At 57.4% G+C, this 21,821-nt stretch overlaps 1 protein-coding gene across 12 annotated transcripts in view; it reads right to left on the bottom strand.

Annotated features, from left to right (window-relative positions):
- mrtfba (myocardin related transcription factor Ba) overlaps positions 1–21,821 on the bottom strand; it is a 45,408-nt gene that overhangs the window by 6,180 nt on the left and 17,407 nt on the right. For 5 of the 12 annotated variants that reach the window (XM_069180641.1, XM_069180644.1, XM_069180640.1 and 2 more), the window contains 15 exons: positions 21,567–21,671; positions 19,851–20,084; positions 12,519–12,584; positions 10,405–10,460; positions 9,666–9,741; positions 9,216–9,374; positions 8,806–9,011; positions 8,501–8,644; positions 6,485–6,732; positions 3,976–4,147; positions 2,746–3,531; positions 2,217–2,354; positions 704–850; positions 162–284; positions 5–65 (listed from right to left, as the gene is read on the bottom strand). In XM_069180641.1, the coding sequence (XP_069036742.1) occupies positions 5–65; positions 162–284; positions 704–850; positions 2,217–2,354; positions 2,746–3,531; positions 3,976–4,147; positions 6,485–6,732; positions 8,501–8,644; positions 8,806–9,011; positions 9,216–9,374; positions 9,666–9,741; positions 10,405–10,460; positions 12,519–12,584; positions 19,851–20,004 (2,536 nt within the window). In that variant the 5' untranslated portion in view covers positions 20,005–20,084; positions 21,567–21,671. Of the gene's footprint in view, positions 1–4; positions 66–161; positions 285–703; positions 851–2,216; positions 2,355–2,745; positions 3,532–3,975; positions 4,148–6,484; positions 6,733–8,500; positions 8,645–8,805; positions 9,012–9,212; positions 9,375–9,665; positions 9,742–10,404; positions 10,461–12,518; positions 12,585–15,326; positions 15,547–19,850; positions 20,085–21,566; positions 21,672–21,821 lie in introns of those variants that run through there. The other 7 variants (XM_069180651.1, XM_069180652.1, XM_069180646.1 and 4 more) reach the window with 6 other exon arrangements.

Here is a 21,821-nt window from a genome sequence, read left to right as displayed (position 1 = left end):
TCACCTCCACTCTCGATCAGGATATCAAACAGGTCGTCCATCTGCTGACTGGTCGCCGTGGGAACCTAGCGGGGGAAACCAGACGGCGGAGCAGGTGAGCGACGCGTTCCTGGCTCGCGGGCCCGTGTGTGCGCGTGCGCGCCCGCGCGGGCGCAGCCTACCTGCGTGCCGCTGCTGTGCGCCGGCAGGCTGCGCGTCTGCTTCACGGCCTCCTCGTAGCGCGGCGGGTCCTTGCTCTTGGGGGGGTGGCGGGGGAAGACGGAGGGCTGCAGGACAAAGGGGGGCTGTGGGGGAGACATGACTTCCTCACTCCGCAGTACTGCAGCACCCCGACTCCCACAAGCAATCTCTTCGCTTACCCAAACAGGCAGGCTGTGCAAAATCAACAGCTTGTTCCATGCACTGTGCACTACGGGTATCCTGTCTACAATGTCTACAGTCTACAGTGCCCTGTCTGTATTTGCACCGTGGACCAGGAGGAACGATATTTCGTCCCACTGTATGCTTGTATGTGGCGTGAACTTGGAACTTTTGACTTACAACCTAAACTGCTCAGCCCAAGCTCCGTATAACATGCTAGCGTTCCACTGTTTATACAGATCTCAGCAACCACTTGGGCTCTGTCAACTGGTCAGTCCACCTCTGCGCTCAGCGGGAGCTTTGGGCTGCGAGAGAGACGGCCCAGCCCGAGGACTGGCAGTACCTTGTGCGTCGGCCCGTTAGGCAGCGAGTGGCTGGGGGAGGCCCTGCGGGCAGGCCTGCTCTCCGGGGAGGCGTTCAGGAAACACTGGGGGATGTCAGTCACTGGCTGGCTGGAGCCGAACTGGAAACCAGAGCAGGCTGGGAAGGCCTGTAGGGAGAGGAGGAGCTGTCCTTAGATGGGTGGAGATAATTCTTCTTTCTTCTTCAGTTCTTATCCCCCCTTCTCTGTTGTTTAATGTCAAATCCCCAACCCCCACCACAGAAAATACGCCCAGCGGGTTTGCCGATTAAATTGTTTTTGTTACTGTAAACGCGCCAGTGTAAATGGGAACAACAGCCATTCATTTTATACACCTACAGTGGGTGTATTATCTGCAGCTGCACCCTGCTGCCTGTACTTCCTGGCCAGGACTAGTGCACCTGCTTCCTGCTTTCCAGGTAAATAAAGCTCTTTGTCCCCCGAGTGTTTCATAAGGCCTGGATATCATTCAGTAAGAATTTGGCCACAATGAGGTTTCACACAGGCTCGGTGAAGTGACTCCTTTTAAATAAACCTTGATTGTTGCCACATTTCCCTCAATGGCTTAGTTACAACGTCTCCCTGCAGAACTGCTTAGAATTTCAGGATGCAAGCCTGTCAGACGCTGCTCAGATCACACTTACTGGGAAAGGCACAATTAATGGCAAAGCTCTGATGAGATTTAAACCAACATTCAGGAGCAATAATTCAAAGATGCCGTTACTGGGAAGCACCTTCAGATTGACATAAGGAGCTCCTCATTCACACAAGGCGAAACTGCCATTAACGAAACAGTACACAGAGGAGACAGACAGTAGCCAACGCTGGCCAGGACACCCCAGCCCACAAGAGAAGCTGGTAGAGAGTGTTTGCTCCTCGTCTGTCACGCTGCGCACTGGCAACAGGACAGCTGCCAAGATTTCCGCCAGGGGCACGTTTAACGTGATTAGGAAAGGAATTCGTCGTCAGGGCCAAGCTATTATTAACCGAGCAACTGTAATGTCAAGATAACAAATGAAGGAGTCAATTACTGGGACAGTTAAAACAGAACACTGTTCTCTCAGCTGCACCAGTCTGGAAGCTGGGCTAATTCTCAGTGGCATTTCGGCAGGCCTCAGCTGTCCCACTGCTGTGCATCTCCCTCGTCAGGCTACCGTCTGCGCTGAGGTTCGAATACCACTTCGATCGACGTCACGGGCACTTATCCACTCTCAGCTTTTCAGATCCCCCCCTAATTGTCATCTTCCCTCCCCCCCGTCAAGTGTTCCGAGAAGCTAAAAAAACTCCTGATACAAAAACCAGAGGCAACCTGCTAGACGAGAATAGGCTACAAAAATGTGTTGAGGAGGCAGAGGGGTCTGCGCAGTGAACGTGAAACTAGCATTTGAAGATGGCTGGTTTCACCGAAGAGCCTGATCTGTTGTTTCTGAGTCCGACACTAAAAGGGCCAATGATGGTTTTATCTCAAGTGAGCGCAGAGGGAGTGCCCACACACCTGCGTCACTTGCTGGTTCTGGCTGGGTAGCTGCGGAGGACTTGTCGTCTCCGGGTTGTGGGGCGGCATCTGAGGCCCAGAGGCCTGAGCGAGGCCTGGGGCTTGAGTAGAGACGGCGGCCTGGACAACTGGCTGCATCTGCAGGGCGGAAAAGCACACGCTGGTCAGACAGAACGGATCCCAGAGGCAGATGGCTTTTTGCAAGCCACTCAGATCTGTAGATCCAGCTCATCACGATTAATCCATGATGAAACAATGGGTCACACGATCGTGCACCTTTGCCCTAAACCAGAAAATTAATACGGCGTGTAGATTACAGAAAACCAGAGGCGCCTGCCTTTGCCATGAACCTGAATTGAGGAGATAAAGGGATTTTAACAATCCCAAGCACGACAGAGAGGGAGAAATACTGAAAAGCTGCCTTAATAGCACTCCTCAGTGTCACATCTACAGTGGTGTGAGTCCGGCAGTATCTCTGCACAGGAGCTGAGAACCCCAGCACCGCGCCCACACCCCCCGAGCGCCGTACCTTCAGATTCATGCTGGCCGCGGGCAGCTGGATGGCGGCGGTGGTGCCAGGGAGGGAGACGGGCAGGAGGATCTGGGTGCCAGGCTGAGCAGTCAGCAGGGTCTGGGGCTGTGCCAGGACCTGTGGCACTGACTGGGGGCTGATGAAGAACTGAGGCAAGGGGGTGATCTGGGGCTGCTGGGGAGGGCTGGAGCGGGGCTCCTCCTGCTTGACGAGGGGGGGCGGGGTGGGGGTTTGGGGGGCCTTGCCCTCTTCCTTGACGGGGGCGGGGGGGCCGGGCTCTGGCGGCGGCTGCTGCTGCTGCTGCTGACCCCTCTTCTCCACCTCCAGCTGCATCTTGAGCTCCTCCACCAGCCTCTGCTCCTGCTCCAGCTTGCGCATCAGCTCCTCGATCTGCCGCTCCTTCTCGTGCAGCCTGCGGTCCTTCTCCGAGGCCTCGGGCTCCCCGGGGGGCTCCTCGGGGGCCCCCCCGCGGGGGGAGCGCGCGGCGCCCGGCGGGTCCGCCCCCCCGGCCTCCTCCGCGCCGAGGTGGGAGGGCTCGGACAGCATGGGGGACACCGGCGGGGTGGAGCCCCCGCCCTCCGCCGGCCCGTGCTGGCCAGAGGCGAGGCGCTGCGCGGCGGGGGGGGCGGTGGCCTCCGGGCCCGGGGCGGGCAGCCCGGCGGACGCGCCCCTGGACGGGGGGGCGACGTTCTCCTGGTACGGCCGGAGCCGCTCGATGAGGTCCGTCTTGGTTCCGGAGACAGGAAGGCCCCGCAGTTTCAGCTCCATCTTCAGCTCGGCCACCTGCAGGAAGGAGGGGGAGCGAGCTTCCTGAGGGAGCGGAGGGGAAGGAAGTGCGCAGCCCAGGTCCCCGAAAAACATACCGGCATTGAGCTGAACACGCCTGATTAAAATGACCACTTCAGTCCAGCTGTTCTAGTTCCCTGCTCATTAACTGCTCATCGTCTTCCTGAATCAAGTACTGTATCTGGGTGCCAGTCCAGGAGACTGGAGCTGTTAAGCAGCAGGTTAACGGAAACGCAGCGTACCCCAAAGCTGAGGTTTTTGAGTCTGGGGTTAAGCCATCTCTGCCCGTTAACACCGACTCGTCCCGGGACGGGTGTTTGAATTTGTACCAGTTCTGCTCTTTCTTTCCCCGCCGTGTGCGCTGTGCTGTTCTGTCGCCGTACGCGAGACTCGGCTCGTCGCGGGGAGAGACGGACACGGGGCCGAGAGAGTCGGGCTCACCTTCATGTCGTCCAGGTTGGCGGGCAGATGCCCCGGCTTGCGGAGGGCCAGGCTGTTGTTGGGGCGCGCGGCGCTGCCCACGCCGGGCAGGGACACGACGATGGAGGTGGGCACGTTGTTGTTGTTGTTGAGGGAGGCATTGGCAGTGCTGTTCTGGCCATCAGCCACAGGCCTGTGAGGCAGGGAGAGAGGAAGAGGAGGGGGCATGTACTCCAGTGCCACAACACCTGCCAGATAGCTTCAAGAATCCGCAGCGAGACATGAACCGCAGCACACAAGCGAAAGTGTGGGCAAGCGCAGCACACTAAGGGCAAGTGCATTTACACTCAGAGTCACTGTGCAGGGGGGTTGTGGGAGTGTGGAACAAGCTGCCCAATCAGCGACGAGCAACCCAAAATAGGGCTATCTATGCTTTAACAGCCACGACTCGTTTGTTATCTTCTTAAATGTTGTTAACATCTGAGCTTTTAACAATATCATCTGGGGTCATTAAAACCAAACGGGGCAGCTGCAGCTTTTGTGAAACTCGGTTCACAAAAAAACATCCGGGACGCTAATGGCGGCCGATGGAGCAATACGTAAACATCATGGCGCTAATTAACATCTGGTGCAGAACGCGGAGCTTTAAAGGGCACGAACAGCACGATAAGGGTGTCTGGAATTCTGACGGTTTCACGTGGTCGCGTCTGTACAGGAATGGCAATGTCTCGTGTCCCAAGGAACGTCTGGGGCTTCGGGGCTGGAGTTGAGAGAGAGAGAGACCTATAACTCTCCTCCATGATAGATGACTTACAGGGCACCACAGCGCAACCGCAAAGCTAACACTCCCGCAGAGCCTGGAAAACTCACAGCTATCGGGCAGTGCCAAAAATGTCTTCCTGTCGCATAGAGATGTACTGGCACAGGGAGGCAGTGGGCAGGGGAGAGGTACTGGAGTGGGGAGGCAGTGGGCAGTGGGCAGGGGAGAGGTACTGGGGTGGGGAGGGGTACTGGAGTGGGGAGGCAGTGGGCAGTGGGCAGGGGAGAGGTACTGGAGTGGGGAGGCAGTGGGCAGTGGGCAGGGGAGAGGTACTGGAGTGGGGAGGCAGTGGGCAGTGGCCAGTGGGCAGTGGGCAGGGGAGAGGTACTGGGGTGGGGAGGCAGTGGGCAGTGGCCAGTGGGCAGTGGGCAGGGGAGAGGTACTGGAGTGGGGAGGCAGTGGGCAGTGGGCAGGGGAGAGGTACTGGGGTGGGGAGGCAGTGGGCAGTGGGCAGGGGAGCGGTACTGGGGTGGGGAGGGGTACTGGAGTGGGGAGGCAGTGGGCAGTGGGCAGGGGAGAGGTACTGGAGTGGGGAGGCAGTGGGCAGTGGGCAGGGGAGAGGTACTGGGGTGGGGAGGCAGTGGGCAGTGGCCAGTGGGCAGTGGGCAGGGGAGAGGTACTGGAGTGGGGAGGCAGTGGGCAGTGGGCAGGGGAGAGGTACTGGAGTGGGGAGGCAGTGGGCAGTGGGCAGGGGAGAGGTACTGGAGTGGGGAGGCAGTGGGCAGTGGGCAGGGGAGAGGTACTGGGGTGGGGAGGGGTACTGGAGTGGGGAGGCAGTGGGCAGTGGGCAGGGGAGAGGTACTGGAGTGGGGAGGCAGTGGGCAGTGGCCAGTGGGCAGTGGGCAGGGGAGAGGTACTGGAGTGGGGAGGCAGTGGGCAGTGGCCAGTGGGCAGTGGGCAGGGGAGAGGTACTGGAGTGGGGAGGCAGTGGGCAGTGGCCAGTGGGCAGTGGGCAGGGGAGAGGTACTGGAGTGGGGAGGCAGTGGGCAGGGGAGAGGTACTGGGGTGGGGAGGCAGTGGGCAGTGGGCAGGGGAGAGGTACTGGGGTGGGGAGGCAGTGGGCAGTGGCCAGTGGCCAGTGGGCAGGGGAGAGGTACTGGGGTGGGGAGGCAGTGGGCAGTGGGCAGGGGAGAGGTACTGGAGTGGGGAGGCAGTGGGCAGTGGGCAGGGGAGAGGTACTGGGGTGGGGAGGCAGTGGGCAGTGGGCAGGGGAGAGGTACTGGAGTGGGGAGGCAGTGGGCAGTGGGCAGGGGAGAGGTACTGGGGTGGGGAGGCAGTGGGCAGTGGGCAGGGGAGAGGTACTGGGGTGGGGAGGCAGTGGGCAGTGGGCAGGGGAGAGGTACTGGGGTGGGGAGGCAGTGGGCAGTGGCCAGTGGGCAGTGGGCAGGGGAGAGGTACTGGAGTGGGGAGGCAGTGGGCAGTGGGCAGGGGAGAGGTACTGGGGTGGGGAGGCAGTGGGCAGGGCCAGTGGGCAGTGGGCAGGGGAGAGGTACTGGGGTGGGGAGGCAGTGGGCAGTGGGCAGTGGGCAGGGGAGAGGTACTGGGGTGGGGAGGCAGTGGGCAGTGGGCAGGGGAGAGGTACTGGAGTGGGGAGGCAGTGGGCAGTGGGCAGGGGAGAGGTACTGGAGTGTGGAGGCAGTGGGCAGTGGGCAGTGGGCAGGGGAGAGGTACTGGAGTGGGGAGGCAGTGGCCAGCGGCGAGGAGACGTACTTGAGCGGGGCAGGCAGGATGGCCTGGTAGTTGTAGTGCTGCTGCTGCTGGCTGAGGATCTGCAGCTGCAGGAAGAGCTGCTGCTGGTGCAGGAGGCGAGCGTACGAGGAGTCCATGGGCACCTCGCTGGGCTCCGACTTCTGGTCCGGCGGGATGTACTGGTGGTACTTGAGCTTCCTCACCCGGGGCTTGACCTCCTTCCCCTTCTTGCTGCGGCTCTTGTCGGCGGCTGACTTGGGCTGGCTCTGCTGCGGGGGCGAGAGCGAGGGAGCCGGCTGAGGGTCGCGCACGGAGCCCCCAGCGGGCAGACGCACTGGCAGCTGTTAATCTCTGATACTTGGGTTTAAAAACTGCACCTTTCCAGCTGCTGCACAGATAATGAAGCTCAGTTATCAGCCTGGGCAAAAGACAGCTGCAGGGTACGGGGGGGGAGCGTGTGCACGCTATCGGCGCCATCAGCTGGAAGGCACGGCACCCGTGCACACTGACCTTGTCAGACTGATCTGTTTTGGGGGTGCAGTTTTTAACGAAAGCCCGTACCTGAAAATGGGACAGGACACACATGACTGCTCCCCGCCCTCGGACACGGGCAGGGGGAAGGGACAGCAAAGAGGAGCCTATCGGAGCTCGGCATGTCTTTAGAGGAGCTAGGAAACCCACACAAACATCCAAAAGCCCCCGTCCAGAATGGACCAAGAGCTGTGACAACACCACACCCCCCATCTTTCTGTTGACACAATACGTATATCTGTCCTGTGGTATTTAATGGAACGACCCCTCTGTAGCAAGCTGACAGCTCACAGTGACATCTCAGCATCCGGACTTCTGACAATAAAACTGCAGGACTCTTCTAGGATTCTGAAGAACAAGAAATCTGACGGCAGGCCTTTGCAACCCTTAAAGACGACGACAAAAACCAAAACTGTGTTCCCAGGCTTCCTGTAAACGTCTATGTAAACAAGTTTAAGTGCACCTTTAAAATATACCACTACCACCACTAATGCGTGAACCCAGACGGTGGTTATAAAGAAAGAGAAAGTGGCGGGCTTCAAACTGGGACGACGTTAAAAATTCATGGACACAAATTGAGATTTCAGCATCTGAATTTACGTTCACGGGGGCAGTGCAGATTGAATTCTTGAAACACACAGACAAAACCGCGAATGACCTTGCGGGGAAAAAAAAAAACCCCCATCACATAACAACGTGTACTTTGATATTTCCGACGGGATCTTAAAGTAGTTCCAGTGTCAGAAACACGTTCACCTACGTGCGCACGAGCGCCAGAGGATGAACACCACACACACACACCGCTCTTAGAAGTTGCAGGATAATGGCTTCTTTATCCGTCACGTCTATCCCCCCCAAACCCCAGGTGCTCTACGCGATTATCGAAGGGTCTGTAAATCCCCGCCGCCGAGCTCCAGTCTTACCCCACAGCCGCCCGCGCCGCGGCTGAAAGCCTGCCCGGGGTCCGGGGGTCCGGACCGCAGGACCTCCATGCCGTCCCTAGGCTGGCGGGATCCGGAGCGGGGAACGAGAGAGGGGGCGCCGCGGGACCGCGCTCACGCCCACCGCTCTGGCAGGAGCTCGCGCTGTGCTTGTGCTTGTGCGACCCCCCCCCGCCGACTAGTGGAAACCCTATCCTGGGGTGGGACTGCATCTGCCAGCCAAACCGCGATCCCCCCACCGCGGCTTCCCGTCAGCTCAGCGTGCTCGCGGTGAACGGGGGCACGCAAACCCCTCTCGTCTTTAATCTTCCCGCCTGACAGGTGCTTATCTGCTGAAGCACAGTGCTGTTTACAGACGCCACTGTGCAGTTCGTACACTGTTTACATGATGTGCCGGCTGGAAGCAGCACAGCACCCCGCAGAACATTTTTCCAAGCGCATTCAGAGACACCTTGTTTATAGAAGAGCTCGGCAACTGTACTGGGCTGCATTAACGTTACTCAACAATGAGGGCCCGGCAGTGCACTGAGCACTGAGCACTGAGCACTGAGCATTGAGCACTCACCTTCACGAGGGTGGGACCCGGCTTGGAAGGAGCCGCCGTGGTGATTGGCTGGGAGTGCGTTGCCAGGCGACCAGCCTGCTGCTCATTGGTGGAGACCGGCTTGAGGAATTCTGGAGCGGGTTGTGAGATGAGAGGCGAGTAATACTGTGGTGGAGAGAGAGAGAGAGAAGGAAGATGACGGCGCTCGGACTTGCCAGTCAGACTTTAGACAACCGTCTAAAAAAAAAACCCCAACAAAAACCGCAGCAGCAGACACGAATGCAGCACTATCCCCCCCCCAAAAAAAAGCATCAGCAGGCAGAAACCTCCGCAGGCAGGCAGCGATGGCTTGGGCGCGCTCGGGTGCAGACCTGCAGGGGGGAGGACGAGGCGGTGTCCCCGGGGGAGCTGGCCGACCCCTGGGACTCCTGGCTGGCCGGCTGCTCGGGGGACAGGGCGTCGCTGCTGTCCTCATCGAAGGAGTACACGTCCAGGGTCTTGGGGTAGTTCACCTGGCCCACTGCGGGATCAACACGGGGATAGCGCAGGGCGCAGCTTATTAATCGGCAACGCTCACGAGGGACGCCGAGGCCCAGGAAACTCGAAGGCGATGCACAGAAACTGCTGCAACACTCTGACAAAGGTGTTCTGCACGGGAGGGCGGCGGCCCCGTCGCGGACCTGACCTGCAACGAACACCCTGGCCAGCAGGTGGCAGCGGCGGCCTCCCTTACCAATGATGGCCTCCTTGACGCTGGAGTCCACGGGCAGGATGTTCTTCTCCACCAGCTCCATGGGGCCGGGCCGCTGGGCGATCTTCTCGTTGAGGTCGTCGGCCAGCCGCGCGCGCTTCAGCTTCAGCTGGGTGGCCTGCAAGGAGGGCTCCGCCAGCGTCTCTGTCCGCCAGCGAAGAGCGGGTGAGTGCCTGCGCCGCGTGCAGCCCCCGGACGGCCGGGCGGCCCCGGGCTGTCTCGGGGCCTCGCAGGCGGCTGCCGAGGACCGGAGATCTTTCTCCGCCGAGACACGCCTCGCGCGCGCTTTCTCGCTTTTCTACGGACATAACCTTTCAGTTCCTCTTGTCCCACAACAACGGCAACGGCTCAGCGCGACTTTGCCAGGTCAGCACGTGCCACCCAGTCAGCGCCGCCTCAACACACCCCCGCCCCTTCCACCCCGGCCGTCCTTACCCTGCAAGATGTGCATTCGGACCAGCTCGGAGCGCTCCGGCCGGCTGCGGATCTTGTGCTTCAGGAAGTTCTCGGTCTGTAGAGACGGGGAGAAACGGAGGGTTTTAGTGGGGGGGCTTCCGAGATCCCAGGATGCCCACACGGCACGCCGGTGCAGTTGGCGGGATCCTGCAGAGCTGGCACTTCAGGCCCTGAAACCCATGAATTATGTTCGGTCACTGGTTTCTGACAGCGGGGTCGATTAAGAAATGAAAGGTCTCGCAGATGGTCTGCAGGACCGGGTCCCCGACGTCCTGCCAGGGGCCGAGATGAGCTCTGTAACTGTTCGAGAGTTATCGACGTAACCAGCTCGGCAAACTCGGAGCCCTTTATCCTGCCTGCCGGGGCGTCAGACAGGAAAAAGAGTGTTTACGCTCACCTGTCTGGAGCGCCAGATAAAAACCTCGTCAGCATACGGTAGGTGTACTTAGGATGTCAGCTGAGCAGGACCTAGCAAAATAACGCAGTGGCATCTCTTCCATGTAATACTCATTTATACTAATGCGCCACTTACCAGGAGCAGCTGAGTAATAACCGAGCAGGGCCAATTGATTTGCTCGACTGGGACACTTTTGCTGGAAGACCTGTATGTGCTCCCACAAAGCCTTTGGATTTACTGTTCTCTGAGGAACGGTTTGCCGCTGGATCTCTCTTGATTACGATTACTTCCACTACAACTTCCAGGTCGGCTGGGACTCACCCGGGCTCTCTCCAGGCTGCGGATCTGCTCATGAAAAGCTGCTGGGCTCTTCAGGGCTGTGGAAGAGAACACACATTCACAGCCAGCCCGATTATCACCCACTCAGACCAGCCCATGCGGCCTCAACACTACAGCACCCGGCAAGGAAACCCACTGAGATCATAGGCAGGGGCTTAGTCAAAGCACGCGCAGAGCGCACAGGCTTCCACTGACATTCGTGCATCATTCATTAACAGAGGATTGATGGCTGCTGGTCTTGTTTTATTTTTGACAACACTGGACACATCATTAACTTTTAAGTTGATTTATTCATCAAATGAAAAAGAACAACTCAAAATACAACGTAAGCAAAAGGTGTGACACGATATAATGAGCCTACATCCAATTCTTCCCCATCTGACGAAGGCAGGGGAAGAAGACAGGCTGACCCTGTAGACTTCAGTGGCTGGTTAGTTATAATACCTAATCTTATAACTTTCAGGTTAGGAGAATGTGGTCTCCTGAATATGACGCGCTCACGGCTGGGAGCACAGCTCTTGAAGGAACAGCAGACTGGAGACGTTTTGAATTAATCAGTTTATGATGAAGTAATGCAGACTCCCAAGACTTTGCGCTCTGATTGGCTGGGAATGAGCTCAGCAGGAAGTGGTTTTCACGGTGGAAATGAGTTCATTCACATTACAAGTATCAGGCAGCGGTTGAGCAGGACCTTCGGCCCCAGGTGAGTCATTCTGCAACTGCACAGTCTGGCAACACAGGGGAGTTAGTCACCTCGCAACTGACTATCAGCCTGTAATCAAGGGCTTATCTCTACACTCACAGCCTCGCTCTATAAACAGCAGGCTGAACAGACTCACACACACATCTCTCACCCCCTCCCCCTGGCCTCCCTCAGGGTCGGGGGTGGAAGAGGGTCTGGTGCTGACCGCCCCTGGACCCTCCCTGCCAACTCGACACGAGGCGTCCGAGGATCAGAGCAGCCACTCTGATTAAAACACTGCAGGCCCGCAGAGGGAAATACCGAAAGCCTTGATCGGCAGGCAGAACATGCAGCTCTCCGGTGAATTTAAATCACCCACTGCGACAGTCTCACAGGGTCAGGATACTGAGCCCACTGCTGGCCACCCAGGTCTGTGAAGATGCCCCTTCGCTGCAAAGAAACTGATCATCCTGGTGAAAGTGAGAGCACACATACAGTTTCTCAGCTCAGCCTCGGCACCGACATCCACCTGGTACACGATGTAGTAACTCCCCTGTAAGACGGGGGTATAAACTCCGAGTGTGCGAGGGCGAGCACGGGGCCGAGCTGCCTGGAGTCTCCCCTGGCTGCACGAGGGAAGGAGCTGTGCAGAGCCCCACGGAGAGGGGCAGAGAACGGCAGCACGCGAGCACGGCTGCCAGACAGGAACCCGGCCAGAAAGCCCACAGCCGCAGCCGCCAACAACAGGAAGGGGCTCCGCCGCGGGGCCGCACCGCTGGAGAGCAACTGCTTCCCCTCGTGACCCCGGCACCAGCATCCGAGCAGCGTGCCTTTGTGTGAGAAAAGATGGAGGTGAGGGACGCCTGTCAGCGCAGCCGGGCCTTCAGCCTTCAGAGCGCGGTCAGGGCAGCCGCAGAATTATGCCCCCCCCATCGTGCAACACCTTCCTTTAACATCCAGCGACCCGCATGAACAGCGGGATCCCTGGATTCCCAACTTCCCCGGAGCGAAAGGCCGTCTGACGCCCGTTCCTGCGCAGCGGTTTAGCGGAATGAGGTGGACTCCCTCTGCGACGTGATAATTCAGATCACTCTGCGCCAGACGCGCGTCGAGGAGAGGCAGAGCAAGGGGAGAGTTTCAGTCAGGGCGAAACGTGAAGCGCGGACAAGGCAATAACCCGCGAGAGCAGACGGGCAGGGAGATCAGCCGCGCACACGCCGTGTCAGCTCGGGTCCAGAATAGGCGACCGAGCACGGTTTTGACTAACAGAGCAGAGGGAACATGGAATCAGTCCCCTGAGTTTGCTGAAAACAAATACTGGTACTCCTAGGGGTTGTGCCTCTGTAGGTGGAGCGTGCAGGCAGCTGCGGAGCCTGTGTACCTCCAGCACCCCCCCCACCGGGTCAGTACTCACGCGGCATGATGCCCTGGTCCACCAGCTGCTCCCTCGTGCGCCTCTGCTGCAGCCGGAGCTGGAGAACTGCGGGGAGGGAGAGAGAGGAAGAGGATGGTCAGCCTCTTTCAACAGAGCGGGCCGCCACCAGCGCACCGCCTGCCGTGCCTCGGAGATCCAACAGCCCGGTCGCCTCCCCCCGCCGTACGGACTGGGGCGGCCGCCGCTTTCTGAGAACAGGAAGTGGCCTGCGTTAACCCAGCGCGCACAGGAGACGGCAAGTGCACCCCCACTCCGCCAACCCCGTCTCCCCGCGCCGGGAAACCCAGGCGCTCGGCAAAACCCGTCCCACACACTTCCTGCTCGGCTCGCTCTGAAACTGTCGAGACAATACCAGCCGGCAGGTGAGAGAGGCCCCGAGCTGGCCAGCACTCCGACGCCGTTCAATAAAAAGGGATATTTCACACGCTTCAAACCCAGCTCCCGCTACAACGAGGCAACAATAGCACAACACAGGACCAAAGGAATCACGGCCCTGACGAAGCAGAGCTTGCACGACTCTCCGGGCCTTTTCCGAATCGGACGATCTATACCGTGTTATTCAAAACTCCCTGTGATCTCTGGGTCAAAAAAAAAAAAAGATGCCCGCTACTCTGCCCTGGGCGTGTCCGGGACAGCCCAGAGCCTAGCGTTTCTCCACCATGGACGACCGTGTCCTGGTATCACCGCAGCGAAAACGTCGCTCTGGTCCACGTCTGGGGGGGACCAAGCCAAGCCCCAAAGTGCACAGGGACCTAGGACTTCCCTCACCAGACTCTGTATCGCAAGCCCCCCTCTGCCTCAGATGCGTGAATTGGTTTGCAGCTGCAACAAGCAGCCTTAAAAAAAACTCCATGGGAGTTCCCGCACGAGAGCGACTGCGGACAGCGAGAAGGAAGCCGCTCGGGCCTCGCCTGTAAATGTTTATAAACACACCCAAGTGTGCTCGCGTGAATAGGGCTGAATGATGCCGATCCTTGCGCAGAGGCTTACAAACAAATCCCAGCTCTTCACACAGCAGCACAAGCGTGGCCGTGAGCGATGGGTCTCCCGCAGGAGCGTGCTGCAGTGATCCGTTCATCCGCTACCCTCCCCGCTGCAGGGCCCCTCGCGTCCTGGGGGTCCCACGGCCCGAGCTGCCCGGACCGCTCCCTCCTCGGGGACTCCCGCCAGCCCCAGCCCCAGGACAGCCCTACCGAGCCACGCTGGACCAAGCGCCTGCTGCATCAGCAACACGCGCCCCTGTCAAGGAGGGCTAAACACTCTCTTCGCTTCACACACCTGGGGAGGCCCAGGAGAAAGTCTCAGTGCCGACCTCCTCTCCCGTCTCCCGTCCCGAACGCGCCCTACGGAGTCAGGGGGGGCTCTGGCGAGCCCCAGTCTCCGCCGGCTGGACAGCCGAGCACCGAGTTCGGCACCTGCGACCCGTTTGACGTCACGGCGTCTCGGCCGGCGCACACGAGAAGGAGACCCCCTGGCGCAGCAGCAGCCCCCTACGAGGACGCTCAGGCGGAGAGCAGGTTCTCTGCACCTGACCTGACAAAGGGTCTGTCTGTCTCGCTTCACGACACACTTCCTGCACACGGAGGGGCCTCTCTTCACAGGGCAGCCAGAGCAAAGCGGTACCAGCTGGCACTGCAAGGGGGCGCTGGCGCGCCGGTTCAGAGACACGACTGCTGGCAAGGGATATTACAAAAGGGTCAACAGGGTCACTGTTAAAGGCTTCACCTTCCACTCACAGAAAAACAATATACTATCCTTCAGTGCTGAAAACCCTGAAAAACAGCAACACTTAGAGAAATGAAACAGGAGCATCTAAATCAAAAAACATTGAAAATTTGTCTTGTATGGTTACTGTGTAAATGCTGATAAAGTATAAAACTCTGGGTCGGACTACGACTTTTAAGGGTTTACAATAAGCATCTAAGCAATGACAGCAGTGTATACTGTCAGGAATTGCTGATTTGGGATTTTAAAGGGAACTGGAGCAAGGAGAGGGATTCTAAAACAGCACTAGCAAGTACATTAACATATATACAAATCCATTTTATCAAATAGTAATCAAGTGCCAGTCAGACTGAAATTTCCCTCCTGAAAAGTAACTCGACACACCTATCTGATGTCACCTGGTCTTTCAGTACGGGGCTGGCAGAGTTACTGCAGCAAAGCACAGCGTAAACATCCTTTCAGGTCAGGAATAACTGAAACACTAGCATACATCAGTTCCTATCACTTCTCCTGCTCTGAAACATAAAGGGCGCCGTTTTAATCTTTCATCTCTTCGACAGAGAACCACTCATGTGGCCAAGTCCAGCTCACAACTGAGCAGAAGCTCCTCCAGTCCAACACGTCCTGCTTTACAACTTCCCAGCCTTGAGCACCATTGCGGCATATTTCCCTGAGCAAATCTGCGGCTGACCGCATTGCAATCTGGCACGGGCAGAGAATGCAGAAGCATATCTAAAAGTCTTCGCAGAAAAGTGAGAGACCAAGGAAGACTCTCTGCCACAGGGCTGGCCTCACAGTGAGAGCATGGCAGACTCTGGGTAAAAAACATAAATAAGGAGGCACCTTTCCCCCATCAGTCTCGAGACGCAACCATGCTCCTTGCGTTCGAAACCGAGGCACTCGCATTCCTGCAACTCTTGCGTTGGGGCACAAAGTTCAGGCATCAGTGAAAAGAAGAAAGAGGAACATCAAGAGCTACCAGGAACATAAGCCCCTTCGAGTCCCTCAGGTGAAAGCAGTGAGCTCTGGCCTGCAGGAAGACGCAGAGAGCAGGAGGTGCACCTGAGGTGAATCTGCTTCTGCCGACGGTGTGGGTCTCCACTTCTAGGAAAGCCATCTAATCCAGGAGCCCGAGAGCCGCTGGGGCAAGTCCGCCCAGGGAGAAGAGGAGGAGGGCGAGGAGCTGGAGAGACTGGGAGAAGAGCCTCTGTCTGGAACATCCCTGATCCCTTCTGCAAGGCCCTGAGCAATGCCTCCCTCTTTGTCTCTCTCTGTCTCTCAATCCGTCTGACTGGCTGAAGAATGTGCACACTCTCCAGCGCCGAGCCTGCGCCGCCCAGCCAGTGAGGGAGCCCGGGGGAGGGCTTTATTGAGCGGGGTGATGCAGTTAACCCTTGCCGGAGCTGGAATGCAGTGCTGTGCTCACTCAAGAGAGACATGGACAGAGCACAGCGCACCAGGCAGGGGGAGGTCTGAGCTGGAAAAGGCTGCTGTTTGCGTGCTCTGACACCCAAACCGTCTGAGTAAGATATCACCGGGGGGAAAAAGTACGCATTTTTAGCAGCAGTAATACAAGTCGAACAAACGTGACTTCAGCGATGTCACTGTGATTTGTCTGGAAGCAGTCACTGTCTTTCCTCCATCAGCTCATCCTGTTTAGACAGGACACTTTGAGGGAAAACAAAATATCTTCCGAGTCTTTCTGAAGTGCCAGAATTTTGTGCAATGGCTTCTTGTGTGGCCGGAGCACGCTGATTCAATTACTGCAAAGTCAAATAGAAACAGACCTACAGGGTGTCTGCACTCTCTTTCTTTTAAAGACAAACTATTTTGGGTTTTTCCATTCCAACACTTTTAACAAAAGCGGTATTTGTCTTTACGGTTAAAATCATAAACGCATGCAAGTTAAATGCCATGCCAGCAACATAACTGTGCTGCATAAAAAGGTAAGAAGGGACTGTACTGCCCTAACAGTAGCAGTGAATCCTTACCTTGGCTACCACTGCACACACAATATCTTTTGCCCTTTGAATAGAAACTCCCCATTTAGACGATGCAGGACGTTTGAAACCGTTTAATTTTTTTATGGCTTTAACATCCACGGGGATTAATTTACAAGCCGGTTCAGGCTGATATGCAAGGGAGGTAACACCTCGATCACATTAACCAATGCTCTGTCGAGGTGGAAGCACCACAGTAAAGTCAGTGTGTGCTGCTAAACCCAGAAAAGAAACGTGTGAAGGCCTCTCTTAATTTAAAAAAAACTCACGGTGCGTCTTTTTTCATCAGGATTTGCAGTCATAAAAACCGCTATCAGAGATCACTGCTTTCGACCAGCAGCGCTCGAAGCCAGAGGGAGAATCAAGCTGGGCATCAGACACAGATTACCTGCTAAGCCCAGGCCAGAGAGCCAGCGTAGCTTTATGCTAAGGGCTGCTCAAGTCCAGATTCGCTTTAAAAATTCAATAAAAGGAGATTCCGCTCCGAACCGCTGTGAAACTCTTGACAAAACAAAATGTCCCCCGAGGCCCCTGAAGCAGTGAGTGTTTTTAAGAAGACTTCTCTAGAAATCACAAGAACGGGGAGGGGTTTGGCCCTTCAAAGGGAAGCCCTCGTAATTTGACCCATGGGGCTGTCTGAGTCACACAGTACTCAGGTTGGAGGTCATTTTCCCAGAAGGAAGACAACGGGCGTTAGGGGGCGAGGAAATGAAATATTAAGTTGCTTTTAAGCTCTTTTATCCCTGGAGCAAAAGGATCTCCAACAGGTATATGGATCTCAAGAAATGGTTACACAAAATCAGGGTAAGAGGCCAAGAACCGCTACCAGTCCTGCAACAAGCAGAGACGCCTTTTCACACAGATGGGAGTGAAGCAGCAGCATGAGGTCACGCTTTTTGTTTTTACTCTGCAGGCGGACGATAAAAAAAAAAACGCCGCCAAGAGCCGCCCTCGTCAGCGCGTCCGCGTCCGCGGGGGGGTCTTGCCCGCCGCGCTGGAATCGCCAGCCGGTGACTAACTCACCTTCCCGGAGCTGCGGGCTGTGGTCACTCAAGGCGGAGGCGGCCTGAGAAAACCGGCCCACGCAGAGCTGCGGCAGGCACACTTCCTGCCCGCGCGCACGCCGTGTCAAAGGAGCCCGCTAGACTCCCGCCATCCACTAGATAAGTGTGATTTTTATTTCTGGCGAACACCATTCCCTGGTAAAAAACGACCTTTATCGGCCATTACCCCCCCCGAGAAACGTGGACTCGACACCGACGCTGCTGTGACAACACAGGGGAGTGTCTCCGTCTGGCTGAACCAGGAATGACCTCAGTGCGCACCGGCGGCAGTGTAAACACTTTCAAGCATGGAGGACACGGGAAGCAGCCCAGACAGGGCAGCTCGAGCCCGTGGCTGCACGCAGAACCAAGATGGACCCCCGCAGGTCCGATAACAGAGACGGCATCTTCCTCGCCCCACGCCTGTCCGGAGAGGACAGCTTGCAAGTCCTGCTTGATTTCAGCGATGAACGGCAGGCTGTGACAACGCCTGTCCCCAGTTAGGACTGTTCCTAACTTTCAAGCATCAGAAAAAAACATCTGAGGATTTACATCTGACGTGTCTTAATCATTTGCATATCATTAGTACCATTGTCTCGTTTTTCTTGAAAAACACGCAGCTCTTTTAAAAAGGCATTTCTCTATACAGGGTGGTTCTAAAAGCAATATTATTAATGTTGTTAATAGTATACCACAATCATTCACACGTAGAAAGTACACATAAAATTACAGCCAAAATAATTCTGGAACAATGAAGCCCAGAAACCTTCCTAATATCACACGTGCAACACCAAGCTAAAACGCAGAGATTCACCCAGCAGAGCAGGAATCGGAATAAAGAGCAGGTCTCCCTGGACTAAGAAGGCTACAAGCCCAGACATCCCTATGTCCCGGCACTGCTAGTGATTGCGAGACGCCCTGTGATTAATGGGATTAATGGACTCTGGGGGCTTCAGCACTTAATCAGTGTGTCTGCTGCAGGGAACGTCGATCTCCAGCTGAGCGGCTCCGCACCCATTTCGCCTCCCTCCTCCACCCCGCGGCGCGACCCCCAGGCTCTGGCGTTCCCTGACCTCAGAGCCCAGGGCGGCCCTGCAGCAGACGCACCCAGGCCTGCGACCCCCGGGAGGCCCTGCACCCCCGAACCCCACAACACAGAGGGAGGGCACGCTTGAAGGGGCGCGCTGGACGCGACCCGCGGCCCTTCCACACAGGGGGAGAGCTTGGCAGCACGAGGGAGACCCCAGCCCCCTCTGGAGCCAGTCTGGACTCAAAAAAGCCCCCCCTGGCCTGGCTGCGGACAGCCGAGAGGGCCCCGTGTTTTCACCGTGGAAGTACGGGGTGCGAGGCCGGAGAGTGGTGGGCCCAGTCCGATCTCATTTCAGGGGCGAACAGGAAACCCCCTCTCAGCCCTCATACTTTTCACTCGGTGCTACAAGACTTATTTTACAGCCGTGACGTTCGAGGAATTTCTCCTCAAGGTATGGGAAAAAAACCCGTTCTCTTGGCAAATCTGCCGTTCCTGCGAGCAGGGGAGGGGGGTCCAGGCAGGCAGTCTGATCTCCACCCTCTCTTCTAGAACGCCTGAGGGACTCTCCGCAAATGTCAGAGTGCCACAGAGCGGGTCAGCCTGGATGCTCCCTAGAGAGCCGCCACTGCTCCGTCTCATCGGGATTCACATACCGGGAAATCATTTCCAGACAGGCCCTGGCTGGGGCCCAGGGAATGCTGGGATTGTGGGAACCAGACAGAGCAGCCAATGGGAGGCTCGGCTGACGGAAGGTCAAAGGATTCCCAGGTTTAGCAAAGGTCAGGGAGGCAGCTAGGGAAAAGAAAAAATAAGCCCAAAAAACGAAAGAAAAATAACAGGAATAACACCTAGCACCCTGGGATCCCCAAAGTGCTCCGACAGCATTCCGAGCTCCACTGCAGCGTCACCGAAAGGCAGTCTGGGAGGGAGGCAGAGAACAAACAAGCCAACCGACGGGTGGAAGCACAGGGAGACGCTCCGGGAGGGAAAGGGTTAAAGCCAGTTCACTGAACCTTTCTAAGCTGCGCCAGCAAATTGGCCCCCTAGAGGTGTTGCATTATAACCCTCCACTCATCTCGAGTTCTCTGCTAATGAGGGAGATCGCCTCCGAGCGTGCATCTGGTCCGAAGGCGAGCGGTTCACATCAACAACGGAGCACAGCGAATCACGCAGGAAGTCCTTGACTGCCGAAACAGTGAAGTGTGTGCGTGCGTCAGGACCTGACCCTCAGACACACTCCAGTGCAGGACCGGCGCACACACACAGGGAGATGGACGTCCAGAGAACATACACCCAGCACCCGTTTCCCGTGCGGGCGGACATCTGGGACAGCCCACGCCTCGGTCCCGCTTGCCGGAGTCCGTGCCGAGCAAGAGTCGGCTTTTCGAGAAGACCCAGGCAGGACAGGGCCAGACCAGCCAGCGGGAACAAAGTCACAAGTCCCTGGCGGCAAAGCGCCCACTCCCGCAGCAGCTGCGGTCAGCCGGACGGGCGGCTCGGGGGGGATACTTGCCGTTCTTGCGCTCGTCCAGGGGTGGCAGGTTCTGATTGGGCTGCAGCGACAGCTCCTCCAGCTCGTGGGTCACGGCCTCGCTCTGCGGACTGGGCGCCAGCAGGCCCAGCATCCCAGCATCCCCCTCTGCTCCCAGCAGCTCCCGGGGTTCCATCTCTCCTCGAGGGGGGGAGGGGAGGGAGGAGGGGGACCGTCTCCCCGGCAACGGTCAGCGCAACACCAGCGGCGAGTGCTCTGCGGGAGGACCGAACGGGGACAGCGGTCAGCGCGGTGTCCGCGTCTACGCCGCCGGCACCCTCGGGCACGTGACCTTTCCCCTTATAGAACAGGAGCCGGGGTACAAGTGGCTTTCGAGGATCAATTTAAGGGCGGCGAACTGGCTGCAGGCGTGTGGAGTTTCACAACAATCCCCATCAGGCATCACCTGGCTCGGGACGGTCCCAGACACCACTCCCAGCGCCGCTAAACGTCAACGGACGCGTGATGCGGGCATTTGATCTTTTGGGAAATGAGAGCCAGCTGTACCCTATTTTAAACCAAACAATCTAAGCAACGAGCTGCTTCCATTTTAGTGTAGACGTCACGCCAGCTCAGTATCACCACAAGCTTTGCTCTTTCCGTCTTGCAGCGAGCGGCGCAGCGACGGCAACTCCAGAGCAAACCCAAACCCTCCAGCGGAGAGCGGCGCCTGGCCTGGCATGTGCCACAGGCAGCTTCACTTCCAGTCTGGCGCCTGCAGTGGCTGAGGAGTCACCTCAGCGCCGCGAGCAGCTTCTCTGGGACTCCATTTGCGAGGCTCTGAACTGTACTCTTCCTGACTGCTGCCGTCCTGGCTCACCAAAACAAAAACCTACCTGACCGTCCCGTGTCAAGAGCGGAGACGGCTCTGGTCTCTCTCGCTCAGAGATCATCTACATGTCTGCAAAGCAACAGATCTCTTCCTGAATCAGAGCCCTGCCAAAGAAAGCACGGTCTCTGAGGTTTCTCCTGCAGCTGGATTGCTCAGGAAGTGATTTAGACAACGAGAGGCTCCAATCTGTCCAATACTGTCTCTAACAAAAAAAGAAACTGCTAACGAACTGGACGAACGCTGCAAATTCTCCTCACGGCAAATCTATTTTAAGAACCACACACCGTCCTGCTTTGCAAATAAAAAAACCTGTTTAGCACAGAAAAGAAAAGAAAAGGGAGCTCTTCTCCTCTGAAATCTAAGCCGTCACCAAAAAACACGCCTGCAGTCAGGAGAGGAAGAGAGCAGAGGTTAATTCCACACTGCAAAACAAGGAGAAAAATTATTTCCCTCTTGTCCCTCCTTCCTCCTCCACACCTGGGGGAAGGCTACACTTCCAAACTCTTGTGCGTTTTATTCTTTTCCCTTCTCGGCACGGAGTGAACCCCCCGTCTTTATGAAAAGAGAGGAAAGCCGCAGCCCCCTCCCCCCTGCCACCCGGCACAGCCCAGCGAGCCACATGTGGACAGGCTCCCAGGAAGAGCTCACAGCTGGCCTTCACGTCCCCTTGCAGTTAGCCTGTTTTTGTTTTACACCGGCGCAACACGCAACTTCTGCCCTCAAGGAGGAATAAAAACACAGCTGGTTGTTCATGGTTTTGTAACTTAAAAACGAAACTAGGAGAACGGGCAGCCCGTGAGTCTAGCCTCCTGAAACTCCCAGGGCACGTCCCGAGTGTCCCGAAGCCGGCGGCTGCTTCTCCTCACCTGCAGCGGAACGGCCTGCGCGGGCGGATGTCCGCTCCTTCTCCGCTCTCCCGTCTCTGCCCCCCCTACGGAGCGCGGCCCGCCTTCGCCGTGGGGAGCATCGGTCTGCAAGGAGAGGATCGCACGCTGGGTCAGGGACTCTCATCCTCCTCGTCCATCTGCGCCCGCCACCCGCTGTTCCTCCCCCTCCCCCACCGCGGACGTGCGCTTCCATCACTGCCCCCGTGCCAGGCCTTTCGGCGGCCCAGTTTTCAG

Source organism: Lepisosteus oculatus, chromosome 19, assembly GCF_040954835.1.
Source record: "Lepisosteus oculatus isolate fLepOcu1 chromosome 19, fLepOcu1.hap2, whole genome shotgun sequence".
NCBI lineage: Eukaryota > Metazoa > Chordata > Actinopteri > Semionotiformes > Lepisosteidae > Lepisosteus > Lepisosteus oculatus.
This window is presented reverse-complemented; position numbering and strand designations above follow the sequence as displayed.